The sequence below is a fragment of the Mustela putorius genome, unplaced genomic scaffold (assembly GCF_011764305.1).
Source record: "Mustela putorius furo isolate JIRA1106 unplaced genomic scaffold, ASM1176430v1.1 tig00003988_pilon_pilon_pilon, whole genome shotgun sequence".
NCBI lineage: Eukaryota > Metazoa > Chordata > Mammalia > Carnivora > Mustelidae > Mustela > Mustela putorius.
The window spans coordinates 15987984-16007386 of NW_025422127.1; the positions used below are offsets into that span (position 1 = coordinate 15987984).

A 19403-nucleotide genomic window follows, 5' to 3' on the forward strand; every position below is an offset into this window, starting at 1 on the left:
TACTGAATAGTTTCACTGCTCTAAAAATACCCTGTGCTCCACCTATTGATTTCTCTCTCTCCCCCCTGAACTCCTGTTAATCACTGATCTTCTTACTGTCTCCCTAATTTTCTCTTTTCTAGAATGTCATATAGTTGAAATCATACAATGTGTAGCCTTTCAGATTGGCATTTTTCCATTAGCAGTATTTGTGTAAGTTTCCTTTTGTAAATTTCTTTTCATGGTTTGATAGCTTGTTTCTTTTTATTACTGTGTAATATTTTGTTATGTTGACGTATCACAGTTCATCCATTCATCTATGGAAGAATATCTTGCTTCCAACTTTTGGTAATCATGAATAAAGCTACTATAAACGTTTGTGCAACTTTTTGTGTGGACCTAAGTTTTCAACTCATTTAGGTAAATTGCCTTTTTAACCTTTATACTTAGGCACACACATTTTTATATATCTGTAAAGCTTGTTTTTACTTAATTGTAATAAGATTTTGTCTTGCTCTTTAACTTTAAGATACTGTAAACAGACCATATTTGTCCATTTTCTAAAAGTACTTAATATTCTAATGAAAAAAGTGGATGTGGCTTACCATTCTTTTGTTATTGGTTAACTGCTTTTTAATTTTTTCTCCCTAAAATAAAATGCTTTTGTGCTTATAGATTTCCCCTTTTTCTATTGCTTTAGTATATATTTCAAGGAGAAATTCCAAAGAGTAGGGTTATTAGGTCAAGAAGTCAAGGCCATTTTTTTAGGTAGTTCTTTATGTACTAGGACTGCAGATCCAGATCCTGTTCTGTGTACACTGGAGATTTACTGCAGTTTATATTGCTATCCAGAAATGAGTAACACTGGTTATATGTATAATTCTGAGGTCTAACTTTTTTGTTTTTAAGCTTCTCAGTGGTTTCACTTAAGAAAGTGGTGATACTGTGTTCTTTTGAAAACTCAAGAAATTAATGTTTGTCATCTGGATCTTCTGTTTCTTGATTACTTCAGAACTTCATGTAATAGTTTATTGAAGGCCTTAGATATAGTTTTGATACATGCTTAATTTCATCTTATTATGATATAGCCTGAGTGTGCATTTAGTCTAGTTAAATAAGATTCTTTCACATATACTTCCTTTTATAGGCAGGGAAACAGGCTTTCCTTGAGACAGCATGCTCTTGGATATAGCCCTAAGGGTAATAATTAAACTCTTGAGACCTGCAGTAACTTCTTTTGCAAGTTAACTACCAGTAGAATTACTGGATCAATTTTTTTTCTTTTTTTTGTAGGTCATAGAATTGGACGTTTTGAAGTTATATTTCAAATACAGAAATTTAAAGTTAGGAAATACATTTCTAGCTAAACCATGTACCCTTATTTTTGGTACAAAAAATTGGTCAGCATTACTGTGCATATTTTTGGCCTATTTTCATTTCTACTTAGGGCATCATGGCTGAATGGAGAAAGTGTGAAGGACCGGAGTTTGAATTCTATTCTACTTGCCAGCTTCGTCGAGGCTTTGAGTTACCTGCTCAACCTGTTTGAGCCTCAGACTCTTCAGCTGTAGAAGAGAAGTATTGAATCTTTGCAGTTGTTTTGAAGAATAAATCAGAGAATGGGTACTTGACAGCATGTGTTTATATTAAATAACATGTATTTATTTCTGTTTGAAATTGTGGTCTCCTTTTATTAGATATTCAGTATCTAAATACTTTTTCTTTCAGCACACTTTTTTTTTTTTTTTAAAGATTTTATTTATTTATTTGACAGAGAGAAATTACAAGTACACTGAGAGGCAGGCAGAGAGAGAGAGAAGGAAGCAGGCTCCCTGCTGAGCAGAGAGCCCGATGCAGGACTCGATCTCAGGACCCTGAGATCATGACCTGAGCCGAAGGCAGCGGCTTAACCCACTGAGCCACCCAGGCGCCCCTCAGCACACTTTTTTTTAAAAGATTTTATTTATTTATTTGACAGAGAGAGATCACAAGTAGGCAGAGAGGCAGGCAGAGAGAGAGGGGGAAGCAGGCTCCCTGCTGAGCAGAGAGCCCGATGCGGGGCTCCATCCCAGGACCCTAAGATCATGACCTGAGCTGAAGGAAGAGGCTTTAACCCACTGAGCTACCCAGGTGCCCCTCAGCGCACTTTTTATAGTTCTTTTCATAGTTCATAGTTCAGGTTTTTTTTTTTTTTTTAAAAGAGTGTTATTAATTTGTCATGTAGAAAATACGTGTTTGTTATCAGGCTTTAGGTTTTCTGCTGAATTGTGTTTCAAAACCAGTTAGTTCCTCCTGGAATTGGTATGAAGTTGTCTTCATGGTGTTATTTATAATTTCCAAGTTTACCATATAGAAAGATGGGTTGTTAAAGAAATGCTGGAAAGGGACTACACCAGTGAGTTGTTTATTAGTCTTCCTTTAATGGAAGAAACACAGTTTGTTACACAAACTGACTTTCCTTCCTTCTTTCTTTAAGGATTTTATTATTTATTTAGTTGCCAGAGAGAGAGAGAGAGAGCGCGAGCGCGCACACAAGTTAGGGAAGCAGCAGACTGAGGGAGAACCAGGCTCCTCACTGAGCAAGGAGTCCAGTGCAGGACTCAGATGCTTAACAACTGAGCCACCCAGTGTCTAGGAGCCACCCAGGCGTCCTAGACTTCTATTCATTTGGGAGCACATGTAGCTAGGGTTGGGGGGATGCAGAGGGGAGGCTTAGAAGAGAGAGGGAGAGAGAATCTTAAGTACGCTCCACGAGATCATGACCTGAGCCAAAATCAAGAGTCCTATGCTTTAATTGACTGAGCCACCCAGGTGCCCCTACAAATTGACTTTTTACCACAGCATTACCCCTACTCTTTCTATAGTCTTACTTGGAATTGAGGATTTGGTCAGTGTCTTAGAGTTGCTATATGTCATATTCACTTTTTTTGATTATTTTTTCTATTCAGGGGTGGAAGTAAATATTAGGATATTATCAATACTTGATTTTAATGTGTTAAATATTCCCTTATGGGCACACCTTAGTAAGTTTTATTATTTTCTGTTTTATTTATAAATTGAATTTAATTTTCCATGTTGGGCCAAAAAAAGGTTTAATTCTGTCATTTCTTGTTTTAGAGAAAACCAAAACAACTCCTTTTTCCCTGACCAGGGATATATATATCTATATATCTATATATATCTATATAGATATATAGATATATTTTAAGATTATATTTATTTATTTGACAGCAGTAGAGAGATAGCGAGAGCAGGAACATGAGCAGGGGGAGTGGGAGAGGGAAAGCAGGCTTCCTGCTGAATAGGGAGCCTGATGTGGGGCTTGATCGCAGGACCTGAGCCTGAGCTGAAGGCAGACACTTAATGACTGAGCTACCCGGGTACCCTGGGAATTTGTATTTTTGTTCCTTTTTATTGTGTAAAGAGTGTCTGGGAGAATTCCAGAGCCTAAAAGAATAAAATACTAAATAAGTAAATACGTGAATTCTCCAGCCTGGAGAAATCATCTTATCTAAGGTTAGTAATTACGCTGGTCCCTCCTTTCTCCCTAGGTGATGACCTTTTGGGGGTCAGTGAAGTCTGCTACTCAGAACTATCTGGCAGCTCCATAGGCATGTTTATTAAAGGAGTGGGTACAGTTAAGAGATTTTCTTCTGGTTGAATGGTGAAGCCATTTTCGTGAATATTTTTCTCTATTTTGATCTGGGACTAAATTTCTGTATTCATATTCTTTTGAAAAGCAAAGGAACACTTTTATTAAAAATGGAAATTAATAGTTGCATTAATTAATAACAACAAAAAGTCCATCTTTATTAAGTATATTTGGGGGCAGGTCACTTAAAGTTTTTGAGTGAGATACTCTCTTGCAAGATTTCTTTTTTAATTTTATATTGCCATATAAAAATTCTTTTTAGGGGGATGACTTACATAAAGGCTTTGGGGGGCAGTAATAGAGTTGGAAGGGAAAAAAATTTTTAAAGATTTTATTTATTTGAGAGAGACAGAGAATGAAAGAGTGTACAAGTTCAGGGAGAGGGACAGAAGGAGAAGCATGCTCCCCGCTGAGCAGGGAGCCCAGTTGTATGGCTTCATCCCAGGACCCTGGAATCATTACTTGAGCCAAAGGCAGACACTTAACTGAGTCACCCAGGCACCCCAGAGTTGAAAGGAAAATCCTAAGTTAGAAAACATGAATTCCTTCAGAAGACATTTGAAAATTTATTTTGTGTCAGGAAGTGTAACTTGGCTATGGATTTAAAAGGTGATTAAAGTGCTGCTCTCTATTCTTATTCTTATGCTTATTATTATGCTCCTATTCTAGTGGGAACAGTAGGTAAGTAAGGAAACAGTGGGTTGCTGCAGATGAAACCATGATAACACACAGAGGTAATTACCCTGTCTTAGGATGCTTCCTGGAGGAGATGGGGATGGATACCTGACTGGAGTTCTGAAAAAGGAGAAAGTTAGTAAAATGAAAGTGGAGGTGGTTCCAGACCACGTGCAACATGGAAGACACCTGGAGAGACGAGAGGGAGCTGAGTACATTGGGTAGTCTAAAATTTAGTGTACCTGAAGTGGCTTTCTGGTAAGGAGAAGATTGGATGCTTTCTGTGCTGCACTGAGGAGTTTTTACTTTATTCTGCAAGCTGTGAGCAGTCATTTTAAGATCTTAAGTAGGGGTGAGACATTACCTTGTTTTAACTTGAGCTTAATTAAATGATTTTAAAATTACAAATATAAAAATATGTTTGTCTTGACATGATGAAAGACTTGATGAAAATTTAAAGAATCAAAATCACACTCCACTATCTCAGTTCATTTCTTGTCTGCTGAAGGCTTTTGTTTAGCTCAGGTGTTAGCAAACTTTTTTGGTCTCAGGGCTCCTTTATACTCTTAAAAGTCAAGTACTTAATTCCATGCACAACCTTAATTCTCTTTTGACATGTTTCATAACATAGTTACAGGTTCCAGGGATTAAGTGTAGACATCTTTGGTAGTGGGAGACATTATTCCACTTTACAACCATAATTTACTTAACCTCTTTTTAAAATGATTGATTGATTGATTGAGCAAGGCAGAGGGAGATAGAATCCCAAGCAGACTCCACACTGGGCATGGAGCCTGATGAGGGGCTTGATCCCATTCCCTGAGATCATGACTTGAGCTGATATCAAGAGTTCGACACTTAACCAACTGAGCCACCCAGGTGCCCCTACTTACCTTACCTTTTATTTATTTATTTATTTATTTTTTTTTTTTTTTGAAGATTTTATTTATTTATTTGACAGACAGAGATCACAAGCAGGCAGAGAGGCAGGCAGAAAGAGAGGGGAGGAAGCAGGCTCTCTGCGGAGCAGAGAGCCCGATGCGGGGCTCGATCCCAGGACCCTGGGATCATGGCCTGAGCCGAAGGCAGAGGCTTTAACCCACTGAGCCACCCAGGCGCCCCTTACCTTACCTTTTAAAAAGAGAGGAATTTTTAGGTGGAAGTTTCAGGTCTGACTTGGTTGCCAAACTTAATTCTTATCTCTAGATTGAAAATTTTCTTTTGAATACATATCCTTCTGTTTAACTTTTTCAAAAGGTAATTTAAGCCACTGTTTTCTGATATTCTGATAGCCATTTTCTTACTGGCGAGGATTCCTCTCAGTGCCTTTTATATTTTCCATTTACCTAAGCTTGAGAAGAGGCAAAAAAATTTTTTTTTAAAGAGTTAAAAAATAAACGTTACCATGTTGTGGTTATTGTTTAATGCAGAGAAAGAGGGTGTCTGGAAACAGTTCCAGAATCGTGACCTTGGATAGTTTTTAAAATTTTTGTTTTGGGTCACTTGTTCCATTTTAGAAAATCTTTATTAAACCAAAATCTAATGGTGTTATGTTTTTCTGTATCTTGTTTCTGGTGCCTTCTGGCCACTCTTGGGTTAATAGGGGGATATGTCATCTGATCTGTCAATTTATATAATTTTTTTTTTTTTCAATTTCCTTCATGGTGTGAGAAGAAATATAACAAGGAAGAACAGTGAATTTTTTAGGTTTGGTAAAGAAAGAGTTCTTTAGGATAGGATAAACCCAAATTGTGACACCTTTTTGTTCTGCTATTTGCATAGTTTTATAGATGGAAATAGATGAACATACTTGTAGTCTAAGCATTGGGATACTATATTAATCATTGCTCTCTAGGGGAAACCTGGAGATTTCCTCATCTGTAAAATGGATATGATAAATTTTGTTTTAGGGTAGGGTTGTGAAATGTAGCCTGCAGGCTCATGAGCTAAGAATGGTTTTTACATTTTTGAATAGTTTTGAAAAGTTATTTTGTGACATATGACTGTAAATGATATGACATGTATATTTCAATGTCCACGAATAAAACTTAATTCGTATACAGCCATATCCATTCACTTATGTATTGTCTAAGGGCAATTTTGCACCATAGTGTCAGAGTTAAGTAGCTGTACCAGATGCCTTTTAGGGCCTGCAAAGTCTAAAATGTTTACTATCAGGACTTTTACAGAAAAAGTTTGTTGATCCTGCCTGAGGGTCCTGAACACTGACTAGTTCTTGTATGCTCTTGAAGCTGTTTCCCCAGATGCTTATTAAGTGGTTAAAAATTAAATGGTCAACGACTATCTAAAGGGACATTATGATGTCTACTACTAGAGATAAACATTGATATGTAATTTATTTTCATTTATTTCTAAAGGAATGTGCTACTATTGAAAGACAGGTGTATTCATTTGCTAGGGCTTCCATAAAATATCACAGACTGGGTGGCTTAAACAACAGAAATTTATTTTCCCACAATTGTGGAGGCTAGAGGCCCAAAACCAAGGTGTTGGCAGTTTTGGTTTTTCCTGAGGTCTCTCTTCATGGCTTGTAAACAGTTTCTTTATTGCTGTGTCCGCATATGGCCTTTTTTCTATGCATCTGCATCTCTGGTGTCTTCCTCTTTTTATAAGAATACCAGTCATATTTGATAAGGGCCCCACCATTATGAATTTAATTACCTCATTAATAGCCCTGTCATCAAATTTAGTACTCAACATTCTAAAGTACTTGGAGTTAGGGCTTTAACATGAATTTTGGGAGATAGAGTTCAGTCCATGACACCAAAGGATTTCTTTCTTTCTTTTTTTTTCTCTCAAGATTTTATTTTATTTATTTGACAGACAGAGATCACAAGTAGGCAGAGAGGTAGGCAGAGAGAAAGGAGGAAGCAGGCTCCCTCCCGAGCAGAGACCCCGATGTGGGGGCTCGATTCCAGGACCCCGAGATCATGACCCGAGCTGAACGCAGAGGCTTTAGCTCACTGAGCCACTCAGGTGCCCCAGGATTGATTGATTGATTGATTGATTTCTTTCTTTCTTTCTAAGATTTAAAAAATTAATTTGAGAAGGTATGTGCACATGATGGGGGTGGTGGTTGGGGACAGAGGGAGAGGGAGAAGCAGATTTCCACTGAGTGGGGAGACTGAAGCGGGGCTCAGTCCTAGGATCCCAAGATCATGGCCTGAGCTGAAAGCAGATACTTAACCTACTCCGTCACTCAGGTGATCCAGTACCAAAAAATTTCTAATGGAAGCTTCATTTAATCATCAGGTAAAATTTGAGGATGTACTACATGACAGGCACTGTTAGAGATATGTGTGGTGAACAGGACAGATGAGGTTTGTATTTTTAGAACTGATGGTGTAGTTGGGGAAGATAGATAATAAAAAAGGAAACAAGTAAAAATATTTGATTTCAGGGTGGCTTAAATGGTTAAGCATCTGCCTTCAGCTCAGGGGTCCTGGGATTGAGCCCCACATTGGGCTCCTTGCTTGGTGGGGAGCCTGTTTCTCCCTCTCCCTCTACTATTCCCCCTGCTTGTGCTCTCTCACTCTCTGTCAAATAAATAAAATAAAATGATTTCAGAGAGTGGTAAGGGCTATGAAGGAAATTAAACAGTGTAAAGTACTATCAGTGACTGTTTTGGAGGGTGGGGTAATGCTGTGTTAGGTAAGGATGGTCGTGTAAATGTTTTTGGAAAAGGTGACTTTAGGGACCAGGTCTTTTTCCAGGTCTTGATGACTATCAGGATTGGTATAGACAAGGATCAGAAGAATAACTGAACAGGTTAGGGAGCTTTATGAGTTAAATTGCAAAGGTTGATAAGGACCAAATCATGAAGGGCCTTGTGGAGATATGGAAAAGATTTTGGTTTTCTTTTGCACAAGGAATAAAATATACTAGAGGTATTTTAGCGGGGGGTAATTGGTATGATTTTACTGTTTGAAAGAACGCTTTGTATAGACTGTAGGTTTGAAAATAGAAACAAGGAGACCCATTAGGGGATTACCAAAGGTATTCTTGGTTAGAGATACTGATAATCTGGCCTAAGAAGTGATAGAGAAAAGGAAAAGAAAAGAATTTGAGAGGTATTTTGGAGGTAAAATCTGTAGCATTTGCTAATGGGTTGGATATAGGAATTTGGGATAAGGGAGAAATATCTTTAGCAATAATGTGTAATACTGTCCACTAAGGCTAGTAAATCTATGTATTTAGCAAATTGATTGCTGTATCAGCAAGTTGGAGAATATAACTTGGAAAGTTAAAGCCTTCAGTCATTAAGTAGGAAAACATAAGGCAAATACACAGTGGTTTGGTTTAATTCAGTGTCCCAGCTGACAGGCTTACAACTATTTGAAAATAGGGAATGTAGGAAATTCATAGGGAATTCATAGTTTGACAGAAAGTGTGCCTTTGGGACAAATAACTTGTCTGGAACTAAAAAGCCCTGGACACTCTTACAAAAAAATAAATGTCAGGTTTGATGAAATGACTATGAATGCCATTAAGTGATTTTCTTTAGAGCTAAAGTTCTTTATTGCAAGGTAAATGTTTTTAAAGTGGAGCAGCCCTTAGGTGAAAGTTGGTATGATAATGTTAATGATAGGTAAAGATGAACTAGGTTAAGACGGTCTTTTTGGCAATTTAAACATTCTCTACCAAGAATTTGAACTCAGTGGGGGAGTCAGAGTTGTGAGATCTGGATCTGATGTTTTTTTTTTTTTTCCCAAAGACTTTATTTATTTGACAGAGAGATCGATCACAGGTACAGAGAGAGGCAGGCAGAGAGAGAGGGGGAAGCTGGCTCCCTCCTGAGCAGGGAGTGCAGTGAGGGGCTCCATCCCAGGACCGTGAGATCATGACCTGAGCTGAAGGCAGAGGCTCAACCCTCTGAGCCACCCAGGTTCCCCTGGATCTGATTTTTGCTTTATATTATTGTGGTTAGATCTCAACCTCTGAGGCTCAGGTCCTCTGTCCATAAGACAGGTATCTAAGACATTCAGGGACATAGTAATTCAGAAATCTGAAAAATAGAATGTACAAAAGTAAGGCTAATATAATAATAGCAACCTTCTTTATTTCAAGATGACCAAGTTTTGTTTTCCTTTCCTTGTGAAGAGTTAGAAATTAAAGGACTTAGTAGTGTTACTTTTTTATTTAGGGAGAATATAGCAATTCTAAAGGCATTTGCAAAGGACAGCTCTTTGAGAATCACTTAAAAAACTTGCTTGTGGAAAGATTTTATTTTATTTTATTTATTTATTTTTTAAAAGATTTTTATTTATTTATTTGACAGATCACAAGTAGGCAGAGAGGCAGGCAGAGAGAGAGGAGGAAGCAGGCTCCCCGCTGAGCAAAGAGCCCGATGCGATGCGGGGCTCCATCCCAGGATCCTGAGATCATGACCTGAGCCGAAGGCAGAGGCTTTAACCCACTGAGTCACCCAGGTGCCCTGAGATTTTATTTTATTTTTTTTTAAAGGTTTTATATATACATTTGAGAGAGAGATAGCAAGAGAGAGTACAAGCAAAGTGGAGGGGGTTGCTGGGAGAGGGAGAAGTAGTCTCCTTGCTGAGCAGGGAGCCTGACACAGAACTTGATCATGATCCTGATCATGACCCGAGCTGAAGGCAGAGGCTTAACCAACTGAGCTACCCAGGTGTCCCAGAAAGAGATTATATTATGACAGACCAAAGTTTGTCACATGGCATTAGCAAACAGTAGCTTATATTCTGTGAGACCTGTAACTCAGCTATCCACATACTGTTGATAATGAGTTATTTGGAAATGTTAAAACTAAAAATCATTTTTGGTGATTTGTCTCTATAAAGGTCTGGCTTAAGTGAGCTGTATGTGATAAACAGGCTATACTGTATATAAGAATTATATGTATAAAATAATTTAACTCCTTTATTACATTAAAAATGTGACTTTGGAGTTGTCATTTTATGATGAGTTTTTTAATTCTGTCATTGTGTATGTATGAGGGATGAGACCACTACTCATGTAAAATCAATGTAAAAAAATGTAAAAATGTAAAATACTACATCAACAGAATGAAGGAATAAAACATGCACATCACAAATAATGCAGAAAAAGCATCTGACAAAATTCAGTGCCTTCTCATGATAAAAGCACTTGGTAAAATAGGAACAGAAGGAAACCTTCATAGAAGTCATATGGAAAAAAAACCCCACAGCAAACATCATACTCAATAGTAAAGACTGAAAACTCTTCCTCTAAGATCAGAATTTTGTACTTTGTATATCTGTTCTAAGATAAATTTAATAAATTTGAAGATTAACAAATAATGAAATTAATCCCAAGCTCTGAATATAGTGTTTTATTACCAAAAGCATTAAGTATAAGCACCTTTTAAAAATTTCCAAGGATTTGGAACATAACAAGAAATTACGTATTCCTTTCTGCATTTCAATACAGTGTCCTTTATCTTTTATTTATTTATTTATTTTTAATTTTCCTTATTTGTTCATGAGAAACAGAGGGAGAAGTAGAGGCAGATGGAGAGAAGCAAGCTCCCCTGGAAGCAAGGAGCCGGATGCGGGACTGGATTCCAGGACCACGGGATCATATCTGAGCTGAAGGCAGATGTTCACTTGACTAAGCCACCCAGGCGCCCCATCCTTCTTCATCTCTTAAAATCTTTTTTTGATGTGAAGTTTGTTCTGTCTATTATCAGTACAGCCATTCCTGCACTCTATTGGTTGGTATTTGTGTGAAATATCTTTTCCTATCCTTTCACTTTCAGCCTGTGCTATTTTCTGTATACCCAGTAGCTTTTTTTGTTCCTTCCTGCATTCCTGTTTGTTGATTAACAACAACAAAAACATGCAGTGATTTGCAGTGCATTGTTTAAATTTCTTAGTGTTGGGGATGCCTGCATGGTTTAGTCAGTTAGGTGGCTACCTTCAGCTCAGGTCATGACCCCAGGGTCCTGGGATCAAGTTCTGCATTGGGCTTCTTGCTCAGTGGGAAGTCGTTTCTCCCTCTGCCTGCAGCTTTACCTGCTTGTACTCCTTCTCTCTCTGACAAATAAGTAAATAAAACCTTAAAAAAAAAAAAGTTACAGTAGTACTAGCTGTTAAACTAACCATAGTTTTTTCCTTTAAATGTATTAGTTTCTTGGGACATGGGTGGCTCAGTCAGTTGGGCATCTGGCTCTTGATTTTGGCTCAGGTCCTGATCCTTGGGGTCCAGGGATTGAGCCCTGCCCTGGATTCTGTGCTCAGTGGGGAGTCTCCTTGTGGATTCTCTCCCTCTCTCTCTGTCCCTCGCACTCAAAAGCACGTGTGCTCGCTCGCTCTCTCAAATCAATCTTAAACGAATGTATTAGTCTCTTAAATCACATAGAAAATGAATACAGTTACAAACCATTTATAATTTATAATTTTTTATTTCTCTGTATAGTTTTAGAGTATTGTCTAGTTCCTTTTCATTTCACCTTGTAGAATTCCCTTGAGCATTTCTTGCAGGGCAGGTCTAGTGATCACTGACCACTTGAGCTTTGTTTATAAATGTCTTATTTCTCCCTCACTTCTGGAGGGTAGTTTTGCTGGATGTAGGATTATAAGCTGACAGTTTTTAAGAGGAGGTAATTAAGGGGACATGACCAGTGGCTGACCTGTATGCTGAACCTGGGCATTTGGAGGTTTCTCACCCCCTCTATGTTCTTACACTTTTCATGGTTTCTGGAAGACCTTTGAGGGTCTCTTCATTTTACTGCTGCTTTTCTTTCTATCTTTTGGTTTGCATAAGGTCTTATTTATATCCAAGTTTGCTTATTTTTTGTTCTGCAATTCTGTTATGCCCATCTAATGACTTTTAAGTTTGTTATTATACTTTTTTTTTTTAAGATTTTATTTACTTATATGACAGAGAGAGAGATCACAAGTAGGCAGAAAGAGAGGGAGAAGCAGGCTCCCTGCTGAAGAGAGAGCCTGATGTGGGGCTCGATCCCAGGACCCTGAGATCATGACCTGAGCCAGAGGCAGAGGCTTAACCCACTGAGCCACCCAGGTGCCCAACTATAGTTAATATCTGTACATTATATCCCCAGGATTGTACCTTTTGATCACCTTTGTTACCTATTTTTTTCTCTTTCTTCCCCATTAGTGGATATTCTGTCCTGTTTCTTTGCATGCCTCCTAACTTTTTATTGGATACTGGACCTTTTAGATAATGTAGCAACTCTAGGTACTGGACCCCCTCTTCCAGTGTTTGTTCTTTGCTTGTTAACTTGCCGTGTTAACGGATCGGTGACAGATTGTTTTGGTTCGTGTCTTTCCCCGTTAGTGTTCAGCTTCTGATATTGTTTCTCAGGGAGGTATAATTTTGGATATGCGCACAGTTATCTAAGGTGATAATCTAACGTGATAAGGGTTGGGTTCTCTTTTTCTTTGTCCCTGAACACACTCAGCTGTTAAAAACTTCATTAATTGCCAGCTAATTGCCCTAATGATTTTAAGAGTGCCCTGGACTATAATGGTTCTGCAGACTAATCCCATCAAATTCCAGCTTCTTTGAAGGAATGGTTTCTGTGTTTAATTTTTGTTAGACACCAGGAGAACTCCTACCAGTTATCTTATTCCCTCATTGTCTTTTGCAAACTAACCTGCCTAGAGCTTGGTTTTTTCTTTTCCTATTTTTGGAGGCAGGGGGCGCGCAGAGGGAGAGAAGAGAGAGAATTATCTTAAGCAGGCTCCATGCCCAGTGCGAAGTCTGTGGTGGAGCTGAATCTCACAACCCTAAGATCATTCCCTGCACTGAAATGAGGAATTCTATGCTTAGGACACCTGTGTGGGTCAGTCAGTTAAGCATCTGCCTTCAGCTCGGGTCATGATCCCAGGGTCCTGAGATCCCAGGGTCCTGAGATTGAGTCCCATACTGGGCATATTTGCATACCTTGCTCAGCAGGGAGCCTGTGCCGCTCCCCTGCTGTGTGCCCCCCTTCTGACAAATAAAATCATTAAAAAAAAAAAAGTTGATGCTTGACTGACAGAGCCACCCAGGTACCCCTGGTTTAGTCTATATCTTGATTCTGCTCCAATATTTCCACTGTTTTTAGAATGCCTTTAGACTTCTTCACCCTGCCTTACAAATAAAGTTAAGCCTTTTGGGAAGAGATTAGGCATACCTGCCCACCTGCTTCCTGCTGCTTTCCCCCAGTCAAAATCTCTAAAGGGGCTCTGGAGATAAGGGGATGGGACAGTGACAAGTTCCTTTCTGAGTAATAGCTGCACTCTGAGATGGGTGCTTGGTGGGCCAGTGGGCATTGGTCTTGGGTCCTCTCAGCTTGCTTCTCCTGGTGTAGGACCTCCACCGCATGAGCTGGGTCAGGAATGATCAGTGCCCTGCTATTGTCAGCATAACATGGTCAAGTAGCAGTTGCCTCAATTCTGTAAGTAGGGCTAGTAGGAGGAAGAGCGCCCCTTCTTGTAAACTGTTTATCTGGGATTAGCCTTGGCAATAGGTACCAGAGGCAAAATGAGAAACACTGATGTCCTGTTCCTTCCGACCTCATCTGGGTGCTGGAGGCCAAGGGGCCCTTTGTTTTTGACTGCAGGAGTCTGGAGTAGATTGTTTGTTCCTCTGAGTTGGGAGGGGGGAGGAGGAGAGGCATATTGGTTCAGAGACCATTGACTTTTTGCTTCTCTTACTGAATTTTCATAGGTAATCTTGAATGTTTCTTTATTTGCTGTTTACCTTTAGGTAAACTTTAGGACTGTTTCCAGAGGTTTTTAATGTTTTGTTTTAGTTTTTATCATTTTCATTGGGGAGCATGTTAGCAGAGCTGCTCACACTGTCATGCCAGAAGTCATTCTCTTGTTCTTACTGTTTTTTGTTTTAACCATTCTGATTAAGCTTGTGGCGACAGCTCATTTTGGTTTTAATTTGCATTTTCCTGACGGCTAATGACTTTGAACATCTTTTCTTGTGATTATTTGCCATTGGTATATCCTCTGGCCTGTTCCTGTCATTTGTCCATTTTCTAGTTGGTTGGAGTGTTTTATGTGCTGTTGAATTTTTGAGTTCTTTATATAGTTTAGATAATAGTTGTTGGATATGTGATTTACAAATATTTTCTCTCATTCTACAACTTGTCTGTTCAACTTCTTAGAGGTCTTCACAGAAAAGTTAATTTTGATGCAGTCCAATTTATTTTTTTTTTCTATTATGGATCTTTTGGTAGCTCTAGATTATGAAGGTTTTCTCCTGTGTTTTTTTTAAAATAAAATATGCTTCTGCATTTTATATTTAAGGCCAATATCGGGGAACCTGAGTGGCTCAGTTGGTTAAGCCTCTGCTTTCAGCTCAGTTCATGATCTCCAGATCCTGGAATCAGGCTCTATGTCAGGCTCCCAGCTCAGTGGGGTGTCTGCTTCTCCCTCTCCCCCTCCCTGCTTGTGCTCTCTCTCTGTCTTTGTATCTCTCTCAAATGAATAAATAAAATCTTTAAAAAAAGAAAAAAAGGCCATTATCCATATTTTGAGCTAACTTTTGTATAACGTGAGGTTTAGGTTGAAGGCCTCTCTTTTTTCTTTTTCTTTTTTTTTTTTTTTTTTGTGGGGGTGGGGGTGGCTCTCAATATTTGTTGATAAGGCTGTCCTTCCATTAAATTGCTTTTGCAGGGATGCCGGGTGGCTCAATCAGTTAAACATCTGCCTTCAGCTCAGGTCATGATCCCGGGGTCCTAGGATCGAGTCCCACACCGGGCTCCTTCCTCAGTGTGGAGCCTACTTCTCCCTCTGCCTGCTGCTCCTCCTGCCTGTGTGTGTTCACGCTCTGTTTCTCTGACAAATAAATAACCATTATAAAAAAATAAATAAATTGCTTTTGCATATCTTTAAAATAAGAGGTGTATTTGTGTGTCTACATTTTGGGTCTCTTATTTTGTTCCATCAGTCTTTTCCTCTGCCATTATCACACTGTCTTGACTGCTGTAGCTGTATAATAAGCGTTCATTTTAGATAGAGGGATTTTTCTCACTTTATTGTTTTTCAAGGTTATTTTTGGTAGACCCTGTGCCTTCAATATAGATTTGAGAGTAAGCTTGCCATTATCTTGTTTTGATAGCAGTTGCATTTAAGCCTATAGAAAATTTGGGGAGAATTGATATCTTTATTAAGTCTTCCAGTCTATGAATATGGTATGTTGCTATTTTTGTTCATCGATGTTTTGTAATTTTTGGCAAACAGATCTTGTACATACTTTGTTAAGTGTATACTTAAGTATTTAATTTTGTTGGGAGTAATTTTAAATGGTTATTTTTCTAAGTCTCTGTTTCCACATACATATTTTTAGTACATAAAAAAGTGATTGATACTTGAATTTTGATATTCTGTAAGCATTGCAGAACTCACTTTATTAGTCCCAGTTTTTGTAGATCTTCATTAGCATTTTAAGGTTTGCTTGAAGCATTTTACCCTTTTACCCTATTGTGGTGTATTAATTTTTCCTGTAGTAATCAAATATAATGGGATGCAGGCTGTTATCCATTGATAAATTTTTTCATGATTTTTTCCTAGTTGATTCTCTTAGGTTTTTAGCTAAGGCATCATATAATCTGTACGTAGTTAAGAGTTTTTTAATCCTCATTTTCACCTTTTATATAATTATCTGAAACTGCCAGGACAGAGTTAAATAATTGTGGTGAGGAAGGATGCCTTTACCTTAACTGTAATTTTACCTTAGACCTTAGTATCAGTGCTTTTGATTTCAAAACATTGCATCCAGGAGCAATTCATTTTATCTATAGTAGAATGCAAATTAACTAAAATATATAGTATATTACAATTGTTGAGTGTTTTAGGATTGGGAGGCTTTTGTTAAATCTTCAGCAACCTGAAGGCTGACATAATGCTTTCTTCTTCAATAATCTTACTGTTGAAACTAAAACTTTGTGGTAGGCTTTCTTGCTTTGTATATACAAAGTAGTGAATAGAACTAAAATTTTTTGATTGAAGATTTTACAGTGCCTTATTTTGTTTATTCTTTTACTTGTAAATTTAGAAAGCATTACTGATAGGAATGTATATTGATCTCTCAGGCCTTTCCTGGAAATTGATTTTCTTCTTTTTATTTTAAGATGAATCCTTTACAAATTCTTTCAGAAAACTTATTTCTTGTTATTTGCTTGCTTTTTCTGAGTTGCGGATTACAAAACAATTCTCCATTAGTATTCTCATAAATGAACAACACTCCTCCATATAAAGCTCCTGCTTATGAGAAGTTTGGTGTGGTTGTATTTCAAGGCTGCTTTGCAGAAAGCTTTATTTTACAGGCTACAGTTTGAGAATAAAAATTCTGATTCTGTTGTTTACTTGCCACATAAGCCAAATGACTTTAGGGTTCAGATTTTTATCTCTTTTCCCCTAGTCTTAATCTTTTGGGTAGTAGAAAAAACGTGAACATTATGAGGGCCAGAAAGACGTGGGTGTAAATTCCAGCAGCTCCTCTTTATTTTTATTGACTAATGGCCTTGAATAAATTAATCTGCCAAATTTTAGTTTCCTCATTTATAAAATGGGGGATAAAACACCTCAGGGCGGTGGCTGTATATTAGGATTATGTGAGATACTCCATGTAAATTCTCTGGTATAGAATTTAATATTTTGCAGTTGTTGATCCACAGTAAATGTTAGCTTCCTTTCCTCTGAAGCATAATGATATGGTATGAAATAGTTTTGTGAGCTGTATATAAATAAATGTAAGTTATTAGCATTGCTTTCTCTTTTAGAATTGGGCATTAATAGCATAGTTTATAATCTCAGTATTATTAATATGCTTGCTGAGGCCATTATGTGATAGGCACATGCTAAGGTTTAGAGATCCTTAAAGATTTGTATTTGTGTTTGTGTTTTTTCTTGCTCCAGAAACTTTGAAAGCCCTTGGAGAAGTTCTGCAGCAAATTCAAATGATTGTATGAAACTAACAGTTGTCTGATTTTTAGTCTAATTTGAATTCTAGGGCTGATTCTTAGTGTGTGTGTGTGTGTGTGTGTGTGTGTGTACACACATACATACATACACCAAATACCCATTTTACCCTCATTTTATGCTATCCAAGCCCTCCCACTTTGCCTTACTCCTCCTTTCCTCCAGGAAGAACTTTGAATCTCATGGACTTTTATGCATAACACATACCCTGGCTGCTTCTGTTTATGTTTCTAGTTGGATTGGCTGTGATAATGACCTTATTAGTATATGTGACTACATGTCTAAGTTAAGCTTTTGTACTGTGACTTTAAGAGGTAGAGGGCCAAGGACCTGAAATAATTGAACTCCAGGGACTTACTACAGCCTAATTTAGAGATAGAGTGATGATTTCTGAGAGTTTTTACCACTCAAGAACATTTAAATGTTATCTGTCAAATAGTCATTAAACATTTAGTGATAGCACTTTCTGGGAACTTAAGGAGTGTAAAAGAAGTATGCTTCTTCAGTCCTGAGTTTCTGGCCTTCCAGGTTAGTCTAGTTAGAATTCAAAACAACTCAAATATTGAAATGTCAGACAGTTAAGGAACTTGAATGCAAAACATTACCAATAATATGTGCTATGAAAGTCAGAGACTTTGTCCTGTTTATTTCCTCCAAAGTATGGTGAATTTTGTTTTCCTCACCTGAAAAGTAGATAATTCAAATATACCCTTTGAGGTCATTGTGATGTTTAAATGAGACTGGGTATGTAAGACCCAGCTATTATGCATAGAATCCACATATTCTTTCTGCAGTTTGGCCTGGTTTTTAGTTGAAAAAGTGATATAAATTGGTATATTTGAAGTAGTAATGGCATATTGTAAAATGATATATTGTAAAAAAAAAAAATGCAGGCAGAACAAAATGAAAAGTTTTGTCACTTCAGACCTTAGAAGTGAGAACTTTGGTACCAAGAGCACAGTTTTGTATACTTTCTGGTAATTATTCTGTGTATGTATACAGTTATACTTTTACAACTTTTGGGAACAGTGTACATGTTGTCTTGTATCCTGATTTTTTAAAAAATTGATTTTGGCCATCTTTCCTGTTAGCAAATATAGATATTTTATACCTTGTTTTATTTTTTAAAAGATTTTATTGTTTTATTTGACAGAAGGAGAGACAGTGAGAGAGGGAACACAAGCTGGGGGGTAGTAGGAGAGGGAGAAGCAGTCTTCTTCCTGAGTAGGGAGCCTGATGCGGGGCTGGATCCCATGATCCTGGGGTCATGACCTGAGCCAAAGACAGAGGCTTAATTGACCGAGCCACCCAGGTGCCCTATGAGTTCACCACTCACCTGAGCCGGAGGAGGGGCAAAGGAGAGGGAGTAGTAGCAGGCTCCCTGCTAAGCTGGGAGTCCCAGGACTCTGGGATCATGACTTGAGCTGAAGGCAGATGCTTAACCGACTGAGCCACCCAGGCTCCCTGTTGCATTATTTTTTAATGATTGCTGGGTATTCTGTTGTTTGAGTGTATTATAATCTAACCTCTGTCTTCCCCCAGCACTCATTTAATGTGTTTATTTAAAATATATTAATTTAAAACTTTCTTCTCCTTAGGGTCAACTCACTATCCAGAAAGTCCATACTCCCAGAAGGGACAGAAAGAAAGACCTCTTTGTAAGAAAGGCTTGGGTAGCCCATGAACCAGACAGCAGAAAACCGATTGGGGTGCAGCAGGACTCCAGAGCCAGATATAAGGCTCAGAAAAGGACACCAACTGGATGGTACAAGGAGAGGTGATAATGACAGCCACCAAGGAAGTTTGGAACCTGTTTTAGAAGCATCTCTTCTTTCTTCTCATCATAAAGTAAGTTAAAGGGAAGGATGATAAATAAAACAGCATTTATGGGAATGTGTTTGGAGGAAAGATACTTAGGAAAAGAAAAACTATGGGGACATTGCTGGAGAGAGGATGGGGTTTCGAAAAGGAATATTGAGCACATTTATAAGTTTTTGTTCAGGATAAATTAGAGTCTGATTTTAAAATTAACTAGATATTATTTGATGTTATAGTTAATCCTTTTCTGCTGACCCTAAAATTATACTTAATCTGCTTTATCTTGTTTGAGAAGGGAAATGGGTTTTTGTAGTTACTAT

The 19403-nt window shown here is 38.0% G+C and overlaps 1 protein-coding gene across 2 annotated transcripts in view; it reads left to right on the forward strand.

Annotated features, from left to right (window-relative positions):
- Positions 1 to 19403, forward strand: part of ADIPOR2 (adiponectin receptor 2) — a 99121-nt gene that overhangs the window by 33166 nt on the left and 46552 nt on the right. For both annotated transcript variants that reach the window (XM_045071834.1, XM_004773732.3), the window contains exon 2: positions 18864 to 19113. In XM_045071834.1, coding sequence (XP_044927769.1) covers positions 18946 to 19113 — 168 coding nt within the window. In that variant the 5' untranslated portion in view covers positions 18864 to 18945. The remainder of the gene's footprint in view (positions 1 to 18863; positions 19114 to 19403) is intronic.